Source organism: Eublepharis macularius, chromosome 9 (genome assembly GCF_028583425.1).
Source record: "Eublepharis macularius isolate TG4126 chromosome 9, MPM_Emac_v1.0, whole genome shotgun sequence".
NCBI classification, from domain to species: domain Eukaryota; kingdom Metazoa; phylum Chordata; class Lepidosauria; order Squamata; family Eublepharidae; genus Eublepharis; species Eublepharis macularius.
This window is the reverse complement of record NC_072798.1, coordinates 16,658,257-16,676,440: the sequence shown is the minus strand read 5'-3', so window position 1 is coordinate 16,676,440 and position 18,184 is coordinate 16,658,257. Positions and strand designations below refer to the sequence as shown.

Below are 18,184 nucleotides of genomic sequence, written 5' to 3'. Positions count from 1 at the left end.
GGCAGGCACTTGCTGGAGATGCTTTTGATGTAAGTAAGGCACCATGTTGCAGTAGCCAGTTGGATCCTATGCATAGGCAGGCGCATTGCAGCTCATGAGCAGCGCATAACTCTTCAGCAAATGCAGTCAAGAAAGAAATGAAATATATTTATTCTTGCTCAGTCCCCTTCTGTCTCACGTACACTGCTTAAAATAAACATGCTCAGCTGGAATTCGAGTCTGAGCAGTTCTAACAAAGAATAATACATTGACAAGTTCTGAAATTTTGAAGAAATATTGAGAAAGGACTGAAAGCAACCTCCTTGGGAAATGATCACAAGAACGTTATATTATGCAGTGCAAAATTTATTTATTTACTTCAAAGGTGCAAGCACTCTGTGACACCTGTCAAGTGTAAAATAGTTATTCTTCATTCAACAACATTTTACACAGAGTTCAGGTAAGAAACTGAGAAACAGAGGAAATGTCTTGACGATCACATACGTTAATGTATGGGTACAGCTACACAGCATCAGAAGTGCAACTGGCTGCTTGTTTTGGGCAAGCAGCAATTGCCCACAGCATCAGCAACATCCCTTTTGATAGGCTCAGAGTTCCCCCATTTCAAGTGACAATGGCTATGGATTTGGTTTAGCTTCATTCAAATGAACATGTGGAATGAACTGGAATCAAACCTGAAGAGTCACATGGTGAGGGAAGGGCAGAACGTGAAATAGAATTCTGACGCTGAAGAGCTACACTATTAGTAAACCATACATGCCATCTGTTTTTGAACGGCCAGAAGCTCTGATGTTAGTTTCACCAGAGGATGGTGCAGTCCAGCAACATAATGATCTTCTGTTTGTATAGTTTGAAAGAGAAGAGACTGGAGCTGACTGCAGACCCAGGGAAGACCTAGTAATATATTTTTTAACATACACATGCTCATGAAACTGCCTTACATTGAATCCGACCATTGGTCCCTCAGGGTCACTATTGTCTACTCAGACTGGTAGCATCTCTCCAGGGTCTCAGGCAGAGGTTTTCACATCACTTACCACCTGGATCTTTCAACTGGAAATGCCAAGGATTGAACTTGCATGCCAAGCAGATTTTCTAACTTTGAGCCACAGCCCCTCTTGTAGTCGACTGGGGTTGTGGTAGGGTGCCTGGCCTGCACCTGGCACTTGCAGAAGATTTTAGAGGCAGGACATGGAGGTGAGAGTGTCATGCAACACAGTGGTGTCCCTTCTGGGTGATGATGACCTGGAAGTAACATCACATCTCATAGCACTCTAGAAATTCCCCTAATATCAACGGTAAAGAGTATAGAGATTGAGCAAATTCCTAAAATGTCATGAACATGGCAATCAGAAGCGATGTCACCACATCCATGACATCTCTCCCTGCCCCATTTTCTCCCACTGCATGCGCGGGTGTGAGCAGGCAACCTGGTAAGCCTTGGTTGTGACCCCTGTCCTACACTACAGTCTCCCTAATGAAGGCTTTTTCACCTTACAAAAGATAATAACTAAAGAACAAAATGTATTCATAGATGCATAACTTGTGATTATCTATTTTGTATTATAAGCCAGGAAAGGTGTTTTCATATTATATATTCTCTTACATGTAGTTAACTTTAATTACAGATTTATATGGGCCCCTTAGCAGTCAAAACTCCTTTTGAAAGCCTCTGAGATCTGGTAATAAGAACAACCTAGGAGAAGTCCTGGGGGAAATCAACAGTCTGCATGGCCCATACCAGGTGCCCAGTCCTGTAGTAAAAATGATTAGTAAAGTAGGTAGTGGAAATGCAGGCGTTTTTTTAAAAAGCCTAGATAAAAAGTAGAATGCCCTGACCTGGATAGTCCATGTGAGCCTGATCTCACTGGGTCTCAGAAGCTAAGCAGGGTCTGCCTTGGTTAGTAATTGGATGGGAGACCTCCAATGAAGACCAGGGTTGCAAAGGTAGGCAATGGCAAACCACCTCTATAAGTCTCTTGCCATGAAAAACCCACTGGGGGGGGTCACCAAAGTTAGCTATGACTCGAGGGTGCTCTCCACTCCACAAAGTAGAACATGTAAAAAGGGGGGAAAATGTTATGCATAGAGATGTGATGGGGGAGCATTTGAAATCCTGGTGCTTTAAAAAAGGTGTGCTATGTACTGCTGGGATCTGCTGGCCTGTTTTTTTAAAAGAATAACATTGGACGATTGCAAGGGTGTGGAGAGGGGAATCCCTTTAGAATCTAGGAAGCTCCCTGGCCTTGCAGGAAAGGTGCTTGTAAGGAGAGGCATGGCATCGTTCTGAAAAGAGCTGAGCCCTCCCTCTTCTCCCCCTCTTCAAAAACTGTGAGCTTGTCAAATTGTTACCTGAATCTGTTGACCTCTCTCAGTAAGTAAGGAGAGCAATGGCATGGGAGGATTTGAACATTGCAGGTTCGCAGTGTTCAGATATTCAAACCTGGAGGTTTTCCAGCCTTCCCCTTCCAAATGCCCCCTTGCCTATGCATAATGGCCTCCCATTATCCTTGATACACTGGCTGCTTTTTGTACATGTAGGGAGGTTATTGAACGGGAGAACCTTCAGAAAAGCAGATGCAGCCCAATCTGGAACAGTTTTGCCACTTAATATGCCTGCTGGCCATCACTTGGTGGTACTTCAAGAAATACTCCCCAGGCATTCTCAACCAGCTCTCTTCAGGACATGGGTCCATGGCTCAGTGGGAGACTGCCTTGCATGCAGAAGGTCCTAAGTTCCATCCCCAGCACCACCAGTCATCAGGGGATCAGCCAATAGTTGATATGAAGGACTTCTTCCTGAGAATCTGGAAAGACGCTGCCAACCAAAGCTGCCAATACTGATCTTAAGAACATAAGAACATAAGAACATAAGCAAAGCCATGTTGGATCAGGCCAGTGGCCCATCCAGTCCAACATTCTGTCACACACAGTGGCTAGAAATCCAGTGCCATCTAAAGGACTGTCAGTGAGGCCAGGACACCAGAAGCCCTCCCTCTGCCTTCCTTCCAGCATCAAGACAACAGAGCACCACCTCCCCACAAAGAGAATACCATCTATCTCCTGTGGCTAATAGCCACTGATGGACCTCTGCTCCATATATTTGTCCAGTCCCCTCTTGAAGCTGGCAATGCTTGTAGCTGCCACCACCTCCTGTGGCAACGAATTCCATGTGTTTATCACCCTTTGTGTAAAGTAGTATTTTCTTCTATCTGTTCTAACCCGACTGCTCAATAATTTCATAGAGTGCCCACGAGTTCTTGTATTGTGAGAAAGGGAGAAAAACACATCTTTCTCTACCTTCTCTAACCCGTGCATTATCTTGTAAACCTCTATCATGTCTCCCCTCAGTCGTCTTTTCTCCAGGCTAAAGAGCCCCAAGCGCCTCAATCTTTCCTCATAGGGAAAGTGTTCCAACCCTTTAATCATTTTAGTTGCCCTTCTCTGTACTTTTTCCAGTGCTATGATATCTTTTTTAAGGTGTGGCGACCAGAACTGTACAGAACAATGATAGAACAATGGTCTGATCCAGTAGAAAGCAGGCTCATGTGACCACTATGGTGGCATGTATGACCTACAGACGAATTGCTAATGTGAGAGCCAACATGCCTACTCTTGAGATCTGTGTAGGGTGGTGGTGACTGGATATATTTAATTTTGAAACTAGTGTCTACTCGTTTCCCTACTTTCCAACATTCACTAGTTGTCACAGTTTCAAGCATGACAATAAAACCTGCCCATTTACAAAGCAGCCCCCATTCTCATCAGATGCTAGATGAAAGAAAAATGTCTAACAGCCCCAGCAAAACATCAAAAGGGACGAAGTCTTTCACAGCTCTTCAGGGAGGAGGTTCCAGGATGAAGGGACTGCCACCCAAAAAAGCCCAGGTTCTCTCACCACCACTACTCTGTCTTTGCACTCTGATGGATTTGCCAAGGGGGCTTGCTGTCGTGACCTCAGTCAGTGTGTGGGCATCAATGGAGAGATCGTATCAGTCATCTTTAAGAACTGGTGAATTCTTAGGTGAGGAAGAAAATTTCTGTTTCTTTGAGGGACATTCAGATCTTCTTCCCTGGAGGTGTCTTTGATTAAGGAAGATCCTTTGAAGTTCAGAAGCTCCACTGCACAAAAGTCCTACTTACTTTTTGTTTTTTTCGAGGAGGACCTGCACCTTTCCAGCTCACTCGTCTCTTTTTAAGCAGGGGCTCCTTGGCCGAAGGTTCGTCATCGAGCTCATCATCCGTGGTTTGCACTTCTTCAACTTCCCCGGTCTGACCATGGATGTCTGTGCCCACTCTTCCCAGTGTTTCCTCAAGTGTTCCAAGTTTCTTATTTTTAATCATTATTTTGAATTTTAGTGCCTGTGATAAGAAAATAATTGGTATTAAAGACTATAAATTATATGCGTTGAAACATGCAACCTGATTTCAAACACAACAGTCTTTTAGACCAATGCCATATATAGCAGATGAACATACAGTTCCTTCTCAGAATGCTCCGGAGGAAGATTTTTTTCTGTCGATCCCAGGGGTACCCTGCAAATACTAAGAAAAGGGTTCTTTAGAACATCAATTACTCTTCTCAGTTGGTGTTCTGGAAAGCTATGGTAATAAGTGTTGGAATATATGTGTGTTGCAAGGTCTGACATTCAGTCATTATGGGGTTAATGTGTTTACCTACCATGCTATTGTTTAGATTGACCTGGAAAGGGAACTTGGCACAGAGCCAATAATCTGCAAGCCCGGGGAAACTGAAGTGTGTTTGTAAACTGTTATTGGTCTATAGGTCAGGTGACTTTCTTTCTAGGGTCAAGGAGGAGGAGGAAGAAGATTCTCCATTCAGTTATCCCAGCTCTTTGTTTGTAACAAGTAGTAAGAAAATGTAGCTCTAGGTGTTTGTTATTTTGTAGGCAACCTGTGACCCTTTTCCTTTAGAAGTAAATGATTTTAAAAGCTAAACTCGTGTGCTGACTCTCTGTTGATTCAAGATCTATTGCACCTCTGATTTAAAGCTATTTTTTTTTACCCTTTTCCCCAACAATAAGTTCAGGTCAAGCTAAGCTTCTTGTGTTGAGGTCTTCCTTGAGAGGTGGGCTGCTTTATTTTCTGAAGGGAATTTAAGAAAATGAATGGAGAATCGGGGATTTCCTCACAGCCAAAAGAAACTTCTAAAAACCTGCCACTGAGCCCATCTGTCTCCCTGAGTTTTACATATGAAACAAAAATGGATTAAATGGAATAAGAATCGTTACTTTTAAGTACAAATGCTTTAAAAATATATACCAATGTACATAAATAAATATCTGAAGTCTCAGTCAGACTGGTTAAAGGCACACATCTTTCACCAGTGCAGTGGTGCTCTCAAAAAAATCCATGCTTGAAACAGCTGGTAGAAGGAATGGTTAGGAGGGACAAATCAGTGTGGTAAATGGGATCATGTGCTCTCCCCACCCTGAATAAAACCATGATTAAGACTGATATTCTTTATTTATTCAGATAGGAAGGCTGTATTGTAGGGAGGGAGTCTCAGACACTTCGCTAATGGGTTAGGGACCATAGACTTCACCATTATGTTGCCTTACATATTATCTGTTGCTTTAAATAGGTGCTCCTATGTACCACCTGTGCTCCATGTTGTCTAATGTCAATCCTAGAATTGCTTATGCTCTATTTCAGCATTTCTTCAACTCTGTATTGGAATCTTGCTAATGCTGCACCTTTATAAACTTGTATTTGTTTACCCTATGGTATTGTTTATGGAAATGTCCTTTATATTGACTTTACTAATCTCTCACTATGTAGCCCGCCTTGAGTCTCAGTGAGAAAGGTGGACTATAAATGACATAAAGAAAAAAATAAAGAAAATTCAAGAGACATCTCTTGCACTTAATGGAGTTGCTCCAATTTTATTGGAAGAAATCTGTGTGTGAGAAGAGGTTTCTGAATTCTCCACCGATGTTATTTAACTCCCAAGAAACTTTCCTTGATTTCTCCAAAGCGTTCCCCACTCTGTTGGAAAGGGTGTGGTGGAGTGGGTTCTTTCGCGCACTGTTGGTGGGCTTGCCCATACATTGAGAAATTTTGGAAGGAAATCCTAACAAATATACAAGAAATTGCTGGATATTCTATCCCTTTTGATCCCAAACTAATTTTTTGGAACCAATGGGAAACTGTAGATATCCCTAATATAAGGAAAGAGTTAATCTGTAATCTTTTAACGGCGGCTATGTCATTATTGGCATCCAGCTGGAAATCACCTAAAATCCCCTCTATAGAAAGTTGGTTAATTAAGTTATGGGATTTTTACATCCAAGAAAAGGTCTCAGAAATTATTAATCAATCACAACTCTGTCCGAAAGAAACTAATTTTGTAACTAAATGGTTTCCATTTTTTGAATTTTTAATTGTCAATGATATACACCCTCCTAAACATCTATCACTTCTTTGGTTACCCTAAACTAATGTTAAGTTTTTCTAGTATTAAAGGTTACATAACTCTTTATCAATATTTATAACATGGCAAAGTTCCAATATTTATGAGAGGCACTTTGTATGTATGCTTGTTAGTTTGTTCTATGTTGTTACAATGTTATATTGTTAATTGTCATTCAGTTAATTGTTATTCAGTTAATTAAATTAAATTTTAATTTTTTTAAAAAAAGAAGAGGTTTCTGTGAACTGAGTGCTCAATGCCTATTTGAAAGAGAGAGAAATGCCATCTCCTGCACTGGAGTAATGCATGCATAACCCTATATTGATACCTCAGTATGTGTACGTGCATGTACTTGTATTCATCCTCGTATATCCCATTCCTCCCTATCTTTTGTTGTCCCTTTCATTCCTGAAATTTCAATAGTAAACTCTGTGGGGGCAGGGGGCCTATTTCTTTCTGATAGTTTTTTGGATGCTTGTTTTAATCTATAAAGCCTCATGAACATCGTCAGCATCCTCACCACATCCCCCAAGCTTCTCAGAAGAAATGAAATAAAAACTATCTCTTTGGGCCACCGTGCACCATTCATGCCAACACAGGAGTACACTGTAAGCCATTTTTATGGTAAGAATTTCCACAATACTGTTTTTAATTGCAAATAGGGAACAAATGGCACAGTGGCAAATTATCGATAGAAAGCAGAACTCCTGGGAAATGATGCTATCTTGGCCATATTGTTCGAGTTTCTTGATTTCAGGTGGAAAAGGATATACATACATTTCACTGTAATTTGATTTGGTACAAGGATGTGGTGGAGGGAACCAGTAAAATCAGAATTTCTTCCTCTTGTCTAACATTCCCGCTTCCCCCGTGACATTGGTCAGGGATGGAACCATGTTCATTGCAGTTAACCACAGCAACACACCAAAAAAGTCCTTTTTTCTCCACGCACCTCTCATTTGGTTAGAGATACGAAATATCCCTTCATATTGATTGGATAAATCTGTCTTGCCTGGTTAGTTGTAGACTGGCAGAACCCTCTAATCCATAGCCATCCATGGGAGAAACTTGAACTGCCTCAAATGAAAAACTTACCTGGCAACTCTGTCATCAGTATGGGCAGTAACAGAATACTTCATAATTAATGCACCACATTCAAAGCACGTGCCAAATAATTTGTGTGGTTAGTCATTGGGTTAGTTCCCACGTCCGATGATGCTATAAATATCTTCAGACCCTCACTTGCCCATGTTCATGAGAAGTACATAGCATGAATACCAGAAACAGAACTACACCTAATAACCGATGTTGCTGCTCTGTGTGTGCATGAGAGAGAGAGGGAGATCTGGGCGATTGAACCAATATTTGTTGCAATTGCAGCTATTGTGGCAACTGTGTGCAACCAGGTAGGCAAATCTGTCCAGGTCATAGAGTGCTTTCTCCCTGTGAACATGGGCAAATACAAAAATTTGGTGGTGGTATTGTACCTGTGAACCAGCCCGCAAGATGACTATACACATTCTAAGGACATCTCACAAGCTTTTTGGGATACCAAATATTTAGGCTGGACAAGAAGAACCGGCACTGATAATAGCCCATGAAGTGCACTACAAGAGGATACTGATGCAACAGGGGACCTCTCTGATCTTTCTTTTCAATTTTAAGTTAGAAGATATTCATTAGTACATAAACTGTGTCAGCACAGAAGTCCGAAGTCAAAAGCCAAGCAATCAGTCAGAATAAAGCACGAAGCACAAAAAAGCACAGAGCAACGAAGCTCACGTTCTCTCCAAGCGGCGGCAAGAAGAGAACTGAGGGAAGGGGCCGTTGGTCGCTGGAGGATCACGTGACCGTTTGGGCGGGAAAACGGTCGTTGAGGCGCGCGACAAACGGCCCCTTCGGAGCCATGGAAGCTCTAGAAAATTCTCCGGCGGCTGGCCTGCGCCTGCGCAGTCCCCATGTGTGTCAGCACAGAAGAACGAAGATGAACATAAACTGTGTAAAAACAAAACTTTTGAAAAAGGCTTGAATTGTAATGGTACAATTAAAATGAATCCAACCAATAAATTTTACATTCACAAGGGTTCCAACATTGCTACTCCCCTGAGGTTCTTCTTCCAACATCACCCTGATAACATTTTGGAGCTGTTACAGGGCCAACCATAAAAGTCTTTCCACTCAATTAACAATGGCTCCAGAGTATGATTAGAGGGAATATGATAAAGCAACCTGGAGCAAGCTAAACAGGTCTCAGTTTGATCAACACTCAGGCTGTTACAGGGGGTGGAATTTCTTTTCCTAAATTTTCCTTTTTTAGATATAGCAATTGCTTTCTCTTATTCTCTTTTCCTCTTTCAAAAAAGTAATTCTCTTTAATGGCTCATTAATTTGTTTTGGAGAGTTTGGGTTTGGTTTTTTTCACCACGTGATAGTGTCGTTTCTATTTAGACCACACGATGGTGTTCTATGTACCCTTTTGTAACTTCGGCCATTCCAGCCTTACCTACTTCACAAGGTTGTTGTGAGGATAAAAAAGGAGACAATGTGGTGTAGTGGTTAGAATGCCAAACTGGGTTGACTCTCACCTCCAACACGGAAGCTTCCTAGGTGACCTTGGGCCAGTCACACACTCTCAGCCTAATTGACCTGACAAGGTTATGATGAGGATAAAATGCAGAAGAGATTGATATAAGTTTCTGATGGGAAAAGCAGCAGTGAGTAGAGGGAGGAAAATATCCTATCTTTCACATAACTGAGAGGAGGGGTTAAGAACTTCCCTGAACTACCAGAGGCAGTATGGTGTAGTGGTTAGAATGCATGGCTTTGTTGTCTTCACAAAAGAGGAGTTGATTTGAAACTCAAATTCCTAAACAGGGGGATAGAAATGGATTGCTGGATTTCAGGCGGGGTGGAGGGGATCGGCAAAGAGGAATTAAGATAGTTCCACTTAACAACTCTAGCCAAAGCCTGGATGGAAGAGCATCTGGAAAACCTATGTAAGCCCTCTTGAGCTCAATAAAAAAAGAAAGATGAGATTCAAAAGCAATGAATAAATGATCAGGTGGGAAGGACTCATGTGAGTGGTTTGCCCGCACGGTCCCATGTTCCAGGTATTCCTGTCAAGGGATAATGCTCCAGGGAGCCTTCTCTCACATTGCTGTCATAATGTATGAAAGGACCCACAATGACAGCCTTGATCTACAGTCTATGCATCGCTGAGACATGGAATGGGATGGCTTGTAGCACGGTAGCTATCGCAGAGGAAGCGTGTATGGCCTTTTGTGGCACAGATGCTTACTGTTTCCCTCCTCCCTGGTGGTATCGGGTTGGGTGGATGTGCAGTGAAAATGTTTTCATGAAACAACTGTAGAATGGTTCTAGAGAAAATTTATTGAGGGAGTTGAAGCTATCTTGGGAGATGCTTGAAGAATTTCAAAAGTGCACAATTTCTGCATTAGTACTTTTCTAACACATCGTACTTTTTAACAGGAAAAAATTAATGTTGCATAACAGATAAATATGAGGTTTTCTTCTGTTCTAAGCCTTAAGGTAGCAATAAATCATTGCAATGTATAGTGGAAAATCCAAAAACCTGAAAAACATTATATCCTGTACTTCATCTCTACGCTCCAGACTTTATAAACGTTGTTGTCCTCTCAATACGGATATAAGATGTTTGCTGTTCATTGAAAAGAATGCTTTCTCATGGGTAAGGTGATTAATTTTGTTTCATCAACTGAAGTATAGCAGTGTTTTAATGGGGGGAAATTTGCAACATTCACAGGAGATAATCAAACCAACCACAAAGATTTCTTCCTTATCATCTTTAACATGAGGGAAAAATCAATGTTGTTACCTCAGGGGAAGGTAATTCTGTCGGCATCGTGCCATCAATTGTAGAAGTAACCAGCCTGTCTCCTAGAATACTTTTCATATAATCTGCCATTACTTCCTGCTGTTTTGGGCTGCAGTGATTCTCCAAAGACAGTACAACAGGATAATCGGAGGCCTGGAAGTACAATTTTCAAGGCTATTATAACTCCTTTGCATGAATAAGGAGTGTATAAAGCTAAAACCAAGAGTATTATAAAAAGAAAGTATAGCTGCTTCTTGTAAAGAGAAAAATCAATGCTGCGATACCTTAGAGACCAGGTGATGGTATCATTATTATTGCCATTACAGCATATATTTACATTCCATACAACCTCGCAGAAAATAAACTTGACTGCAAATCAAATTACACAAATGTAAAGCATTTGCATTTGGTGAACAGCCCTACATTTTCATTGTGACAATTAGATTGCTTGCAGTGGGTTGGATCCTATCTGACAGTGAAATCCTAAGCAGAGTTACTCCAGTCTAAGACTGTTGGTTTCAATGGGATTAGACTGGAGTAACTCTGCTTAGGATTTCACAAGTTCTATGTACATGGGTGCGGGGGGGGGAGGTGATTTCTGCTGATTGTCCACTCCGGAGGAAGACATCTTACTCCTCCCCGATGCTGTTCCGGAGAATCTCCCTAGAAGAAGCGTTTCTGGGGGCCTTCTGAGTTATAGCAGGAGAAAGGAAGTCACACATCCACGCAAAGAAGCTTTTTCTGTGTGCAGATATTTTGGTAGGGATGGGCACTCAAATAAAACTTGGTAGTTTTCAGATTTGGATATTGAGAAGGCTGTAAATATCAATATTCTGGATATTCAGGTCTTCCCAGACACATTTAGTATTCAGATACTGAAATTAGCTGAGTCCATTATTCTTTATGGAAGAATATTTCTGGGGTGCTCGAGTGCCTGTTTTTCAAGAAAATTACACCAAAATCGCTGCAGAGCTGTTGAAAGACCCACCAAATTTCAGATAGATTAGGTCAAGTTGTGCAGTTCCAGGGGCCCCTGAACAAAGTGCCCCCAGCTCCTCTCCATTGTTTCCGATGGTGGGAAAAATCCAATGCTTTCTCCAGGGTAAATAAGCCAACAGCCAAAAACTTCCTGAACCAAAAAAACAAAACAAAACCCTGAACCAATGTCAAACTAGAGAATCCCAAGATAACCAATGCCAAAGCAGAGAATCTCAACCTGCCATTTTTTAAAACAGCAGAAACAAAACCCAAACTCCACTAACTCTTTAAAGAGTTTTAAAAAGAGGAAAGTGGTTAGTTTCAAATTCTAAAAACCAATCCAGCAGAACAGCACAAGCCTTTTTAAACCTAAACACAGCATACAGCAAAACTGAGGCAAACTATTTTGGAATAGAACCAGAAAGAAGATGAAGACTCCCTTTCTCTCCCCCTCCCCCACATCCCACCAGGAAAAAAGTGGGGAATTAAAACAATAATTTAAATAATATTTTAATACAAACCAGTTCTGGCATACAGGCAGGCAGGCAAGTAGCATAAAGTAACCCAAGGCAAAGACGGAACACATGCACTTACAAAAGTGTCACCAGCATTCAAACAAATCTCACCCTGAAATGGAGTCAACTCAGCTTTTCTATGGGCTATGAAACCATTGCTGGGATTGGTCAGTTGAGCTTCCCCTAACATGTGATGCCATTTGTCTGTGACAGCCACCTCCCTCCCCCTTCCCTTTTGCCAAGGAAACATGCAAAAGACCAAAAATAAAAGCTGCGGTGTCCCTTAAAACACTGGGACCAGTTATTCCCAGATATTCCCAAATATTTCTGGGAATATTTGGGATCAAGATACCGGTACACCCAAGAATCCCAAATATCAGCCTGGATCTCAAATGTACCTGAAAAATACCAGTAAGGTATTTTGGAGTATATTTTTGGAGCAGATATATCCAAGCACACATACCTAGTAAAACCTTCCCAGTCAGTTCCTTCAGACTGTTGCCTGCAGTAGTCCCAGCAGGAAAGTAACTGTGAAAGCCAGCAGTGGGGAGGGAGGACAGGCTGTGTCATTGCACAAATAACCGCTAGAGAAACAAGAGTTACAGGTATATATCCTGTTTCTTCTTTGTGGTATCTGCATAGTCCCACTTGTGGAAGATTTAACAAAGTGGTTTACCTGAAGGTGGGTGCTGGTATCTTCTGTTATAGCTTGGAGTCAAGAGCAAAATGTAATATTAAGCTAGAAGCTGTTGCCAAAGTGACAGTTCTACAAATCTCATGGAAAGGAACACCTTTTAGAAAAGCCACAGACATGGCCAATGTTATTGTGGAATAGGAAGTAGACATGGGCACGAACCAAAAAAAATGACAGAACCAGAGGATCATGGTTCAGTGCAGACCACGATCCCGAATTCCCAAACAGCAACGAACATGTCCCGTTCCCGAACCCGGATCATGGATCGTGAAACCCAGCCTGGGAGCCCATGGCTATTTATAAGCATGGGTCCCATTCAGCAACACAGGAGGTCTGTGTTTGGCCATCAGAGCTGCCTATCAGGGTTTGCAGGGATGAGATTGGAGTGCCCATGGCTACAGAACACCCCCTTCCCCCTCCCTCCCCTGGGTGTCTTCTCCCAACTTGTGACTGCTTTGCTGCTCCGTGGTTGGAAGGAAGCCCTGCCGATCAAGGAAAGCTGGGCTTCCATTCGGGTTTCCAGGGCGACAGAAGGAGGGCAAACAGAGCTCAGGCATTTCCCTGGCTCCGTTGCCAGGGGAATAGATTGCTGGCACCTGAGTGTCTTGATTCCCGAATCGAGCCCGAACGCCACGATCCAGGTTTCTCCCGACCGCTGGATCATTGGCCGTGGACGATCACGATCCACCGGGTCATGATCGTGCGATCGCTATTTTCGTGGGTTTTTTACATTCGTGATGCGGATCATGCCCATCTCTAATAGGAACATAGAGGAGCTGTAGCATTTGCTCTGCCATTTGGTAGTACAAGGAAATCGTCTTGCCAAACCCTTTGACCTTTTCTAGACCCATCATAGCGAAGTAAATGGTTTTAATTCTTTTTAGTTCACAGGTCATAGAATAAGACTGTTTGCTTAATATCTAAAAGCATTGAACATTCTCTTACTGTTATATTTAGGATGAAGTTAGAAGGCCTGGAGAATAATGTTCTGAAGGAGGTGAAAGACTAAGAAAACTTTATATGGGTTGGTCTGGAGTAGAGCAGCAGGATTTGGGTCCTATGGCACCTTAGAGACCAACAAGATTTTCAGAGTGTAAATTTTCAAGACCCAGAGCACCCTTCTTCAGACACTAGAGAAAACTTTAGAAAAGAAGTTGCGGTCAAGCTAAAGAGCATCTTGTTTGGAAGGGGCATGTCATTTACATGAAAGCAGCATTCAGCATTAGCAGGAAAATGTCTTTACTTTTATCTCATAGGATTTCCTGGTAGATGGTTTATAGACATTGAGGGTGACCTTGTGCACCACAAGAATCAATAAAGGAAGGGATGGATCTCCCACATGATGAATTTGCAGCTGTGGAAATTTTGATGGAGACTCAGGCATTGATTCTGCTACAAAAGCTACCTCCTTCACAATGTGGCAGGTGAAGAATGTAAAGGAGAGCAGGAATCTCCTCTAGTGTGGCCATTAGAGGGCCAGTAAAAGGCAATTGGTCTTGTCAAATGCAATTTTCCAGAGCACTTTCATGAGAACGGGAATGCACATAGGAGCTGACTTTCCTAGTTGTGGTTGTTTAGAGATTTTTCCCCCCTACCCTGCCCTTACTAAACAATTGAGGGCATTGCATGTTTAGAGCAGTGGTGAATATGTCTTTCTTGTGCCAGCCTGCGCCAGCCTACAGATGCTAAGTCTTCCACTATAGCAGGAGAACTCCTGCCCTTGAGCTCCAGGAAAACACAATCGCCAAAGTGCCACAATGTCATTTCCCCTTATGTACCAGGATATGATGTCATGGCACCATGGCAATGGTCTAGGAATTCCCCAAACCTTTATGGTTTTTACCATAGAGATTTTGGAAATTTTTAGAGTGTTGTTGTAACGTAACCAGAAGCAATATTGTGGCATCACCTAATGTGACATCACTGTGCCTCACCCCCAAAAGCTCCCAGGCATTGCCAGAAGATAGCTGGATTTGGAAGACCCTGGAGGTAGCATGGATTTACAGCCTAATTCTTAGCCACTTTTCATTCAGAGATTAATATGGTCATAGACCAGCAAAATGATACATATATTAACAAGAATATTAACAAGAAATGGTTACCTAAAAAAATATATATTTTTAGAAATCAAGTATGTTTTGTTAAATCAGTAGACTTGGTAGACTCTGGCAACTGTGCAGAAGCCAGCAACTTTATCCGAGGCTCCAGGCTCAAGATCTGCTAGAAGAAGGAAGATGTACCATTCCTCTGATCTTCCAGAACTTTTTAAAGGATAGATGTGATAAATTTATAAGAGATCATCATAGAAGTGACAGTGCAGGGGAACATGGCCCATCTTTTCAGTTTCCCCACTTGTGCAAAGGCACATACATTCATGGACCAGCACAGCACGGTTATCTCTGTTCTAACAGTGCCAACGGAAGAACGAGGAAGCTGGCCAAGTGAAATCTTGTTGGCGTCTGGGAATAAATTAGTCAAACAATTTGGCTACGTGAATTCCTGTTCCTTAAAGGACGTTACTTTGCAGCCTTTGCTACCCTTCTGGCTCTGCCCAGCACATCTCCTCCCACTCAGTCCCACGATACCATTCCCAGTCCCTACCCACCCCCTAGTGCCAATACTGAACAGGGATGTGAAGCCAGGTCAACACTGCCCACTCTGTGCCTTTCATTCCACTGTCTCTTTGTCCTGCAGTCCCTGTCTTCTCTATTGTGTTTCCCGGGGCTTTTTTTCTGGGAAAAGAGGTGGTGGAACTCAGTGGGCTGCCCTCGGAGAAAATGGTCACATGGCTGGTGGCCCCGCCCCCTGATCTCCAGACAGAGGGGAGTTTAGATTGCCCTCCGCACCGCTCCAGTGGTGTGGAGGGAAACCTAAGCTCCCCTCTGTCTGGAGATCAGGGGGCGGGGCCACCAGCCATGTGACCATTTTCAAGAGGTTCCGGAACTCCGTTCCACTGAGTTCCTGCTGAAAAAAAGCCCTGGTGTTTCCTGCAATTCCTAGTTCTAGGGAAGACCCGTAGGTGGCTGTGTAGTGAGGGGATGCCTGGCTATTTCTTCCAGTTCTATGATTCCGTCATTCATTTTCATTCATTTTTCACAGCAAACATCATGATACAGCTAAACTCGAAAAACACCAGCCACCACATCTGGTTACAAGACACTTCTCAAACAAGTACTTACCAAAAAGGCATACTTGTGGATCACTTGGATGACTGTCTTGAAGCTGATTTTGCTGGTTAACGTATGCCCATGATAAACGACAGGCTCACCATTTGAACCATCCCAGCAGTCAATTTCCAAGCAACGGCATCCTTTCATTAGAGCACTTTAAAAAAATAATAAAGGAGGTGGAGGGCAGAAAAGCGAGTGAATAACTTGTTTTTTTTTAAAAAGTAGCACTTTACAGCAGATTCAGGCAAGGCATGGTACAGTCCTCTCATGTGAGTGTCCATTTAGGATCCCAATTGTGCAGTCCAACATATATTGAAAACTTACCTATTCAGGGGAAGGCAGAGGTGCAAGGCTTTCCCCTCATATATGTTTCCCAGGTGGAAGGAAAATTCTGGTGTAAGGACTGAGCCCTGTTAGCACTCTGAAGGACTACAATCACATGAAAGGGCTATACCACATGAATAACTGCCTGGTTTGTTTGTTTGTTTGTTTATATTCTGCTTTTTTTCTTCTTATGACACTTTGTTCACACAACGATGATCCTATGAGGTAGGATAGGCTGGGGGAATGGCTCAAACATTCCAATTCCAGCCAAATTCCATGCCAGAATGGGGATTCGAACCTGGGTCTCCCAGCTCCTAGTCTAGCGCTCGAACCTCTACACAACACGGGTGTGATGTTTTCTTACTAAAGGTATTCATGATGAAGCAAACATGAATCCATTTTTTAAAAAGATATTTTCACTTTTTTTTTTTACTTCGTTCAGTTTTATTGTGCTCTTCTTCCAAAGAGCTCAGATTGGTATTCATGGCTCTCCCCTTCTTCATTTTATCCTCATTATATCTTTGTAAAGTTGGTTAGGCTTAAAGAAAATAACTAGCCCACTCACAATGTTTCATGTGAAGCAGAGATTTGAACTCAAGCATAGTTTGATGCTAACATCTATACCACAGCGGTTTTCTATATCTATATTGCCAAAAGGCTTAATAAAAATTGCTACATGCTGAGATGAACATAAAGCCTATTATCTTTTGCATTACTTTGGCCTAAATTGCGCTGTCATGGAAATCCTTAGGGGAAAATCTAGTCTTTCCAAATGAGTTGTTTCCATTAAGAGGGTAGAAGAGGGGTCCTAACCTTTTTGGGCCTGCAGGGCACCTTTGGAATCCTGACACTGGACTGTGGACACTACCACAAAATGGCTGCCACGGGAGGCGGAGCCAGCCACAAAATCTCAGGGAGTGAGGTCATACATAACTGTATTTAATAACTCTTAAACATCTCAGGTCGAACTCTGTTTAACAGGATGCCTTTTTAAATGAACATATTGTTTAAAAATATTTTCTTGCATACTTTCAGCTTTTATCCAGTCATACAGTGAAGATCTTTTTGCTGTGGTGGCAGCTGCTGCCAGATAAATTTCTTTAAAATCTTCAAAGCCGATCAGATCTCCAGTGGCCAATCAGAAGCCCGGCTGGGCAAAAGCCCCATGTGGCCTTGTCCACTTTCTAAAAACTCTCAGAACCAGTGGGTGCCGTGGTGACACCCATAGGCATAGCATTGGGGAAACTTGGAATCTATAATCAGCCTTGGCTGTGGCAGCACGTGAAAAGTTTGCACCACATCCACCAGCAGCAACACAGCAGAAGAGCAAGGTCCGGGTCCAATAGCACCTTCAAGACCAACTAAATTGCTAAGGTATAAGCTTTCGAGAGTCAAAGTTCTGATGAAGGGAGTTTTGACTCTCGAAAGCTCATACTTTGGAAATCTTGTTGTCTTTAAGGTGCTATTGGGCCTGGCTCTTGACTACTGACCAGCACAGCTGCCATCCTAAAATTACCCTGTGGACAATATGTAGAATAGGTGGTCCAGTTCAACAACCCAGTTCAAGTCTACAAACAGGACATGGGTAAGCAGAGTCTTGTGCTGGTATTAGGGGAACAGTATTATTCTGAAGGACAAGAGTTTAATATGCCTGTTGTGCTGAAAACATCCCATGGAAATAAATCCCAATGATCTTAATGGGACTTAAAAGTTTATTTCCACATTCAGAAAAATGATATACAACACCCTTCCTCACACTGTACCGCTTCAAAAGGGCATGATGAATTCTGGGATGGGGGTGGGTGGGAACCTGTCATTAAATAAAATCTAGCACATCAGAAACAAGCTTCCATAGGAAGGTAAGGTTTATTGTGTGGGGAAACATTCCAGTACTCTGAAATGGTACCTTTCCCAAAGCAACAATGAGTGGCAGAGGCCCCAAAGCAACCCCTTGCCCATAATTTGAAATTGACCTATATCCAACAAACCCTAACACTCATTTTATATACACACACATCGCTTTAGCAACCATCTCCCAGCTCTGGTCAGCTGAGGAAATGAAGAGGGCATGGCTTGGGACATTGGAAAGTGATATCTGAACATACCTGTATGTCCTGTGGCATGCTAGGATGCATCATCTTCAAGGCCATTGAACAGATTTAGGGACAATTTTGATCTGATTAAAGGAACCCTGACCACATGGCAATGCTTTGG

General features: G+C 42.4%; 1 protein-coding gene across 1 annotated transcript in view; it reads right to left on the bottom strand.

The window, feature by feature from the left end:
- The window catches only part of PLCZ1 (phospholipase C zeta 1), a 62,374-nt gene that overhangs the window by 31,117 nt on the left and 13,073 nt on the right, over positions 1–18,184 (bottom strand). The window contains exons 5-7 of the mRNA XM_054988598.1: positions 15,656–15,800; positions 10,290–10,442; positions 4,144–4,362 (exon numbers count right to left, since the gene is read on the bottom strand). Coding sequence (XP_054844573.1) covers positions 4,144–4,362; positions 10,290–10,442; positions 15,656–15,800 — 517 coding nt within the window. The remainder of the gene's footprint in view (positions 1–4,143; positions 4,363–10,289; positions 10,443–15,655; positions 15,801–18,184) is intronic.